We start from the raw sequence: 9953 nt of genomic DNA, 5'->3' as shown, positions 1-9953 counted from the left end.
AGCAGCCCAAGCTTTCTTCGGAGAGAGGGCGGGTCATTTTACAGCAGATGCCACAAACAGATCGTGCTGAATTCTTCCGGTTACTGTTACCAGCCACGGAAAAGGTAAAAGCTACCAGTCACGATAACCACTTTTGGGATTCCTCCTGTGGCAGCCAATGCCCCCACTTTTGGATTATTCTGCTCCCAGAATGCCCTTTTTACTGCGTTAGCTTTACAGTCTCCTCAGGGAAAAAGGCGGCGTAGTGTCAAGTGTCGCCCGCCACCGATTGGCACGTAGCAAGAAAGGTGAATCCCTTCTTCGCTGACACAGGAGGGGATGGAGAAGCCAAGTGATGCTGTCATGGGAAGAACCCTCCTCAAAAATGTGATTACAGAAACAATTTTTAAAACTGATGATGAGTAACGATTACCAATAAGCAAACTACATTCAATGGCCCTCGTGTGGAGCAGTTTCAGTAGCCTCAAATGTGGCGCCATCTGAGAGACGAGGTACCCCGGTGCAGGAGTACTACCTGAAAGCGGCCGATGACCAGGTTTTCCCTTTCCCACGGAACTAACCCGAGAATTAAGCTTGGAAGCGATGGCTACCCTTATAAAAATGGGAACATCCTTTGAGTTCAATGTGAACTCAAAAAAGTCAGAAGGAAGCAACTTCCTCTGAACTGAGAATTGGCTACTGATTTTGAATTCACAGTGAATTAACTTTCTCTGACCATCCTGTGAATTTCCTGTGAATTTCCTTTGAGCTCCCAGGGAACAGACCGTTGTCAGTTTGAGTTGAGTTCACAGGCAGTGGCCAATTATTGGTTCAAAGGAAGTTCGAAGGAATGATGACTATGGGATATTTGGTGGATGTTCGAAGGAAGTAGGTTCAGACTGAAACATTTGTTTGTATGAGCTTATATTTATTTGAATAGATGTACTTCCTCTGTTTAGGCCTTGCAATTAGGCCTGCTTTCGAAGACCCTGCGACAAAAAATTGGATCACTGTCCACAATCCCAGTGCAAACTTGCGCAACTGCCGGTGACCACCTTGGCTAGTACTCCATTGAGCAAGCAGGTGTAGGCTGCAAAAAGAAAAAAAAAACATTAGAAGCATGACTGCAATGAACAAGCTAGAGTCCATCCAGCCTTCCTTAGCTTTTGTAAATTAAATATACAGAGCACGGACAGTGTGAGCGCCATGCAGGCACCACAGTATTATGCATTAAGGCAAGCATTATGGCCCTGACCATCACTGAAAAGTCAGCTGTTTGGACAATATTTCAGAATGCTCTTGCATCACATGCACAGGCTATGAGCTCGAGGACTTACAGATAACAGCATCCAATTTTGGGCAGCCCAGTGCCTTTTTTGGAGCTTGTTCCTTGCGGGCATTGCAGACACGGCCATAGAGTGAGCTTTCTTCCAGTTCTTCGGGTGAGAACACAACCCGCACCAAGTTACACGCAAACTTTGTTGCTTGATTGCCCGCACCGAGTTTCATGCGGTCAATCAACTGCTGATTTACCATAATATTGCTGCCAATGTGCACCTGCAAGAACAAAAAGCAAATATTAGTACTATGACCAGTATTGTAACATGCAACAATATCCCTTGATATGCAATAAGAAAATGAAGGGGCTTTACAAACAACGAAAAACTTAGACCAGCTTAAGAACATTCAAAGAAACCCCAAAATGCATAATAAAGGTCATTTGTTTGCAAGTAAAAATACAAATTCAAGAAGCCGTACTTTAACATGTACAACAATGAAGGCATACGAAAACTATTGGATGCTTTTGACACCTTCCCAAGCGGTGTTTTGATCTAATTTTGAATCAGGCCAAACATCTTTTAACATTTTTATTAGTGTAACCTGACAATTGTGTAATATGTATTTAAAGTAACTAGCCAAAAAGAGGGCACATAATGCCCCGCAAAGGATTGAGCGCTAATAGTGCATTGCTATAGCAGAAGAAAAAACAAGAAATAAGAGATTTTTTAACGACCTAATTTATGCTTGCATTTCAACAATAAAAAAAAAAACAGATTTTAAGTCAGAAAATAAAGGGATTTACTCATCATTAACATTGCAAAGGCCATTAAAAGCCAGTTTAGACAGAGCACAGTGCCCACATTGTCACCTCCTGTTTAAAAATACTAACATCCTTTTCGTAAATCAGAAGCTCAACCAATTAAAAAAACTGCCAATGAAGGTTTAGCAAAAGCATGCACTCCCTGCTCTGTATGTGCTACTTTGAGGTAACATTTAGTTTCCAGCTTGCACAGGTAGCTTTCATAATTTAACCCCTCAAGCGCTTTGGACAAGCAGCTCGTCCTTGCAAAGATGCCCTCAAGCCATTTTGGACGAGTGCTTGTCCTTGCAGGATAGATCCTCACCCTGAGAGTTTTAGGCGAGTACAGCGCTCCTCTGTGGCTTAGGTCATGCGCCATTTGACAGATGGCACCACTGCCCCGTTAAGTGCTTTTTGTTCTACCGCTTGAAAGCCTTTTAAGCAGCCTTAATGAGAAAAATGGTGCCTGGTAGAGGCAACGCATGCACTGTTGGCCCGTCATCGCGGGAAAGAAGCTTTTCTTCGTTGCCATCCTAGCCATCCGAAGATGGCTCAGACACCAGTTTTTGCAGTGTTATGGGAAGTGAAGACGACAGTGATGACATGAGTAGTTCTTCCGACGAAGATGATGACAGCTCAGACAATACTATTGCGAGTTCTGTGTCAGTGGATGAAAATTGACAACATTCCGATGAAACCCCCTGGGCTTCCATTCTTGGTCATCCCTTGTAAAACATTTCCAGTTACCTCGCTATATGTTACTCGACTAGATTGCTGCTTATTGGCGGGCAGTTGATTTTTCAAGTAATGAGCAATGAACTTCACTGCGCTCATTTGACTTAGTTTCTGGTTCAAATATTTTTGTCTCGGATACCTCCTTTTTTATTACACTACCAATAGAAACCAGCAGTAAAAATAAAAACTAAAGGGACACTTAAGCTCCGCCTTTAAGGGTATGATGCGACCAGTGTAGGCTACCACCCAGCATATAAAGCCCTGCTTTAACCAAGCTGTATCAACATGTCTGCGTAGCCTAGGTGTAGCAAGCCTGACTCAGCATTGAAGAGCACTGGAATGTTGATTCGTATTTCACCTTCCCACCTCAAATGAACGACCGGAGTTAGCAGCTCCTCCTAACTTTTGGATATCATGTGGTCTCGTTAAGCCACACAAATCATCGAAGAATGTGTGTTCGGCCATGCCACTTGCCAGTGCCATGCTCTTGATGTTTCACTCACAACACAGACAACAAATTTTCATGTAATGGGGCCTTTAACGATATCGTAATTATAAGCAATTTTAGCTAGAAATCTCGAAATAATAGTGCTCAAGGGGTTAAAGTGAAATTGAACTATTGTTGGATCAGCTTAAGAAGCCACAACTCCTTCTCAAAGGAGACACTCCTGGCAATACCATGGTGGTTAATTGCCTTCGACTTGCCGGAGTGACATTGCAGGTGGCTGTCAGAGGCAAGTGGATTATATGCACATTAGCTTGAATACCATGATGACTGGCCCAAGTCGCTAAAATGACTGATTAGAGGAGCACCAGCTGCGTCATTTGAGTTGTAGTGCAAAAAGATGACCTTCCGAGATCGATAACCTAAGAAATTGCTGAATATTAAACAAGCTAATGGAAATCTCTTTTCTGATGAAAAGGGCTTTGCTATAGCCCAAGCGAAGTATGCTCAACAGGAAGCGTAAACAAAGGTAACCTTGCACTTCCGATCACTACAGCTTTCACAAAAACTCTTCCAAATCAATATACACACGAATGAAGTAACAGTCACTAAAATGAAAGGAAGCAGTTGGGATTTTTTTTCATGGTTGTTTTGACGAATTTAAGAAAATAGCACTGTCTGTCTTTCGTCGTTTCTATCAAATTGACATTCATTTAAAAATATCATTATGCTACTAATTATGCAGCCTGTGAGCCCAGCCTCATAAACAGCATCCCAGCCAGGGCAGCCGCTTTTCAGTGGAGCCGAAACGCAAGGTGCCCGTGTGCTCTGTGTTGTCGGTGCACGTTAAAGCACCCCAGGTGGTCGAAATTTCCAGAGCCTTGCACTACAGTATCTCTCATAGCCTGAGTCGCTTTGGACATTAAACCCTAAGAGCCAACCAATCATAAAGAGCATTGCTTCTTGCCTATCTCTGAATTCAGTGACTGCTGACTTCATTCACATGGATAATGAGCTCCTCGTTTCCCTATCCCTGCACACTTCTCAATGGAAGTGCATGACTTGTGGCAGTGCTATCATAAAGCTAGAACCAAGTTCTTGTGTGACCCTTAAAAAGTTTCATCGAGAAAGGCAGTAATGAGCACAACCATGCAGACACTAGACTAAAGCAACTAACCTGAGCCTCGGTTGGCAGCACAACTGCTTGTGTTGTACACGCAGCATTATTAACGGATTCCGTCAGCTGATTGACCAGCTCAGCAACATCTGAAAAAAACAAAAAAGGAAAGCTGGAACAAAACATACTATTTCATCACTAGCAGCAGCAGCCCATGTAACATTCACCACAGGAGAAAAGCCTTTTCTTTGCCCTTGACTGCATGACCAACCCTTTTCTGTCACCAAATGAGCCATTCAAAATTTAGCTGCTAGACACTGGCATCACTCACACACTCAAGGCGCCCTATCAGCGGTACATAATCTAGGGGATGCTGATAGCAATTGATGAAGCCAATGCTGACATCCCACTTCTGATCTCTTTGTTCGCTGTGGAAATACCTGGATTGAATTAACTGTGGAGGACGTTGTAACTACAGTGCAACTGACGGGTGCTGCTATTGCTTAGAATGAATCCATGGGTGCGAATGATGATGCCGAGATAGCTGTGAGCGCTTTAACAGAAGTTAGCCAGATCACATCCCTGAAACAGTTTGTCGGTAGCAAGGGCCTTGAAGAGGTCAGCATGCAATATACATGTATGGCGGCAGCAATACGCCATACATTTGGACAAAGGCTGACACTCGAGTGTGTAGCTGATACTCGATGGCCCATGCTTCACCTATCTCGTGTGTCTTTCGTGTCGACATTTGCTAACATGGTGTAGTGACCGAGTTAAGTTAGGCAGATTACTGAGCCAGGTGCCGAGCTTGGACAAGCATAAATTTCCGGTTGTGAAAAAAAAAAACACCACCTAAGTGACCAAAATGGCACAGGAAAATGAAGCGCATGCCATAAGGATTCCAAGGTCCAAGACAGGACGAGGCCACATATGATAATTTCATACAAATTTAGATTTTTTGCTGTCCCTCCTGCGCTCATTCTAGATGCACCTCATCATTTGCAGGAGACTCTGAGGTTAAAATCTGAGGGAATCAAGGGTTCCATTCAGATACGCCATCCACAGTAATGCAAGAGCACCACAACTTATACCCCGTGAATGTGTTTGAACCTAATGCAGCTCTCCAGGTTCACTGGAGCGTTGTTGTCACCGACCACTCCAGAACAGAAAGGAACCCAAACCCGCGCCCGTTTTTCGGCCTCGGCTTGAGCAGCACAAATCAGCACAGGTGCTCACCTTGAGTGGCATTTGTTTACCATGCATTTTCATGCAGCTATCACATACGACAACAGGCTCAATCTCAGATGCATGCCGATCCCAAGCAATGACATGTGACACGCAAGTCACTGTAACACAAACAAAGCATGCTTGCAGAGCAGGAGTGGCAGCAGTTCATCTGCTACGTGCACTGCAAGCATGGTGGTTGCTGGCGTCATGCAGCAGCGCCACGGTGTAGCTGAGCACTACTGTACACCACCTATAATGTGTCGCAAAGACAACTGCAGGAGGAACACCAATCCTAATCCTCAGTGTAGGGGGAACCTTATTGCAGCAACATAATCTTACTGGTGCTTTTACTAGGACGTGCTACAGACCAAGATGTCTTATTCATTTAAGAGTTAGCACTTGAATTTGTTATGCTTTACGTAGCATCTGGTGACACAGCAAATAATTTCAGTTTCATGACAATGGAGATCAGCATTTCAATGGCTTCAGAAAAAAGCGATCACATACCAAGCATCTGACGTGCTTCATCTCTTGCGGCCTTATATTTCTTCATTCTTTTTTTTTTGCAGACCCCACTTCATCCTCAAGCTCCAGGACTCTCTTTTTTGCATCTGTTGGCTTAGACATTTTGTCACAGCTGCAGCTTTCCTGCAAAACGACATGTGGCAAGGTCTATTCACTAAATTGTATTTGCACTCAAATGCATCATACAAAAATTATTCAGTATAACGCATTGTGCAGATATCTGGTTCCACACATGAGATTAGCAAAATAGTGACCAAATGATGACCACTGACAAGAGAAACGTAGCATGGACACTGTTTAGGGTTCAAAGCAACACTTCTTAAGGAGGAACATTAGCCATTGAGCAAACCTTGGCACATAAAAGGACATGGTAATGTTTAACTGCGAGCTGACACCATCCAGCATCACTACTGCTCAAGTGGGCAGAATGCCCACTTGAGCAGTAGTGGACAAAACAAAGGATGCATTTCCAGAAAAACAGTTTGAGCTCCCACGCATACCGTAAAACATAGCCACTCTGCTTTATGGTAGGTTCATGGTGTTTTATGTCCCAAAGCGACTTAAGCTATAGCGATGAGGGATGCTGTAGTGGTGGGCTCACCTGGGGTTTTTTAATGTGCAAATGACATCATACAGTACACAGTCAACTTGCATTTCACCTCCACTGAAATGCGTCCATGAATGCTGGGATTGTACCCATGCACAGTCGTGAGCTTTATGAAAGAGAGCATGCGATCCCGTGGCAGATAGCCTCATCCAGAAGTAGTGGCAAAGTGCAACGGCAGCATTGAAAATGAAGTGGAGAGAGCGGTGCCCTTCCACCTGTTGGCCATACCCCACGCACTGGGAGCAACTTTTACATCGGCAGCTAAAAATCATTGCAGCATTATGCTGTTGGTAACTGATATCACTGCTTGCTTTGCTATGCTCTGACCTAGCAACCCAGCGTAGGCTGGTAACTCAGGCAAAAGTGGCAGCCCAGGCCACTGGAGTCTTAGAATGGAGACTCCACACACTGCCTCCCCACCACACACACTTTTTTTTCCCCTTTTTTTAATAAAGTTTTCTCTCTCTGCGCGAAATCTGAGGAATGGCTGGTAGCGAAGAAAGGAAGCATGTTTGACGCTTCAATAAAAAGAAACAAACAAATGAATATGAAAGTAAATGAATGCGACAACACGTTAGGCGCTTTTATCTGCTTAAACTTCAGTCGCCTGCAGCTGTGAAGGCGTCCGTTTCGCTGCTACACTACCAATTGTCTCGGAACGAGCACCCTGGGCATCTTTAAAACTTGTTCTAAATCAGCTTCAATAATCAAGGAGCTGCCATTCTCCATGCCGCACCGTTCCGAGACGACGATGCGGGCAGGGTGTTTTTTTTTTTTTTTTTTTTTTTTTTTTTTTTTTTTTTTATATATATAGAGCCCAAATTGGGAAGCCTACTCCTGTTATCACGAAACACCGAGAATTGCCATTTGCTGTGTAAACAGGGAGAATCAGGTCCACGTAACGACAGCAGCCGCGTTTATTCTACTTATTTCCGCAAATTCAGTTCATTATGCATTTTTGTTTTAATTTCACGCAATTCCCGGAATCAACTGTCTACCTCTTTCACCATGTGCACTACTGTCACCTGCCGGTTAACACAATGCGGTCGTAATGCGGGCATGTAAACGACTTCGCGACACGACTCACCGCGAGTAGCAAAGGAAGGTGTTTCACAGGTAAACATTATTAAGACATGAATACGAAAAGAGACAAGAGACGTTTGACTACTTACCCACTCCGAGAATGAACGTAGGAGAGTACGACCCCTCCTTCCACTGGGCATGTAGTACTCCTTGGTTTGGAATAATCTTCCAGTATTTTGGATTATCCATCAGTTTCGCCTGCAGTTCTTTTGATTGTAGGTTTCTTACAGGGTATACGTCCCACTTCTGAGCGGTCGCCCATTTAACCAAGACATGACCGGCCATTTGCACTACTCACGCTAAGAAAACACGGCGAACACAACGAACGCGAACAATCAACTTCCTACGGTCATGAAACACATAGTGAAGCATGCCGCCGGCTGTTTTCACGAAAACGATAGCGCTAGAGTCTCAAGCGCCATTGCAAACTTTTAAATGCATTTTTGCAAACTTCAAAAACTTTCAAAATAAAACTTATAATTTATAAACAACCTTAAATGTTTGTTTTTTTAGTAGTAATATGTGATGCGTAACAAAACAAAAAATAATTTAAGCAAATTATTGCCACAAGCAGCTGCAGCGCCCTTTTTTTTTGCTGCGGAATTCTTGTGCTGCATGTCAATCTTCATTGGTTTTACTCGCCGTGAGAACGTTGGTTTTACTGGCAGTATTCGTAACCTCGGCTGCGGGGGCTTCTGTGCCTGGTGGTAGCGACGTACCGACGTCGCTGACGTATTAATTGCTGGTCTTTAAACTGTGATAGGAGGTAAACGAGCTTGAATTTCGTGAACAATGTGACATCCGGTACTAGGCACATCGTGAAGTGCATTTAACTGCAGGCTTTTGAAGCCGTTATCGATGGTGCTGCGGCAACCGCCTACCCGTCGAACGCACTGGAAATGCCACCACGGTAAAAGCGTACTTGCGCGACGTCAACGTCGCGCCGTACCGAAGTGCACTAAATCACGATGGAAGCAGGCCGCGCTTGCTAACAGCGTCGCCCTTGGCGTCGCTGCGAGCCAAGAGTTGCCAGGCTAGCCACCATAGCCAGGATGCAATGCCGACGCAAATACTGACGAACCCTGACCTGCGCCGAGCTTTGTTGCGTACCGTGTCAGAGTGCTGAAGCAGCGGTCACGGATGTATGTACATGCCGTCTCGCGCATGCATCGCCATCGAACCAGCGGGCTGCGAAAGCGATGAATTAGAACCACCTGGCATTCTTTAACATGTATGAAAATTCTTGAATGTATTATATTTTATCTTAAAAAATTCAGAGGGGCAAGAAATAGACCAAGCAATGCCACACACACAAAACTAAGCACAAGAAATGAATGAAAAGAAAGTTATCTTTACACTTAAGGACAAAGGAAGGAAGGTGGTGAATATTATTGGTCCTTGTGTAGTGACCAAGAAGAAACTTGCGCTAAAAGTAAGATCTAGCGCGTAAAAAAAAAAAAAAAAAAAAAAACATGGATTTAATATAAAATGAGAAAAAAAAATTAAAATGATGTTTACTTGCACAACAAAGAAACAAATGCGATTTTGTATATTTTGATAAATGTATAATTGGTTTATTCAAAAAAGTTCAGAAGTTAAAAAAGTGCAAGGGATACTAATGAAAGAAAAAAAATTAGAAGTATAGCTGAAAAGAAAAATGAGCTTCGTATGTTTTCGCTTAAGAACAAAAAAAAAAAGAAGGTATGATGAATAAAGAGTAAAGAGAACTTTCTCTTTACTTGAGGAAAAACAAAGGAAGGTGATTATTGATATTGCCAAAGAGAGCCAGTTTAAAAATGAGCTTCCTTCTGTCAAAAGAAAGGAAAGTCTCAACAAAGTGAGCTCAAAGGAAACTTCCTTTAGTCAAAAGAAAGGAAAAGTCTATAGGAAGGCTGTTCAGGAAGCAAAAAGGAAAAACAAAGGAAGTAAAAAGGAAAATTCGATTTTCATAAGGGTATGAGCAATACAGGATGCGAGGCAAATTGTCTAGCATTACCAACATGACACCGTATACACGTCACCTATCATTTAGACTGGCCATTTCCCGAATACATCTGAGTGCGTTGCTGCAGAGAAAACTTCAAGCACAGCGTACAACGGGGATCGACCTTGTATAATTCGCCGCAGCGCAGCAAACTGTTGTTGGCTAAATACA

At 43.4% G+C, this 9953-nt stretch overlaps 1 protein-coding gene across 1 annotated transcript; it reads right to left on the bottom strand.

Annotated features, from left to right (window-relative positions):
* Positions 1-886: 886 nt before the first annotated feature.
* On the bottom strand, positions 887-8070 carry LOC146192249 (uncharacterized). Its single transcript, XM_084602412.1, has 5 exons — positions 7888-8070; positions 6091-6231; positions 4417-4505; positions 1317-1536; positions 887-1069 (listed from the first exon to the last, which is right to left on the bottom strand). Exons 2-5 carry the CDS (start codon positions 6134-6136, stop codon positions 987-989), a joined length of 438 nt encoding a protein of 145 aa, XP_084458538.1. The 5' UTR covers positions 6137-6231; positions 7888-8070; the 3' UTR covers positions 887-986.
* Positions 8071-9953: the final 1883 nt, after the last annotated feature.

This window comes from Amblyomma maculatum, chromosome 4, assembly GCF_055883805.1.
Source record: "Amblyomma maculatum isolate TAMU_Amacu chromosome 4, ASM5588380v1, whole genome shotgun sequence".
Taxonomy (NCBI): domain Eukaryota; kingdom Metazoa; phylum Arthropoda; class Arachnida; order Ixodida; family Ixodidae; genus Amblyomma; species Amblyomma maculatum.
The sequence above is the reverse complement of the archived record's forward strand: the minus strand, read 5'-3'. Positions and strand labels throughout refer to the sequence as shown.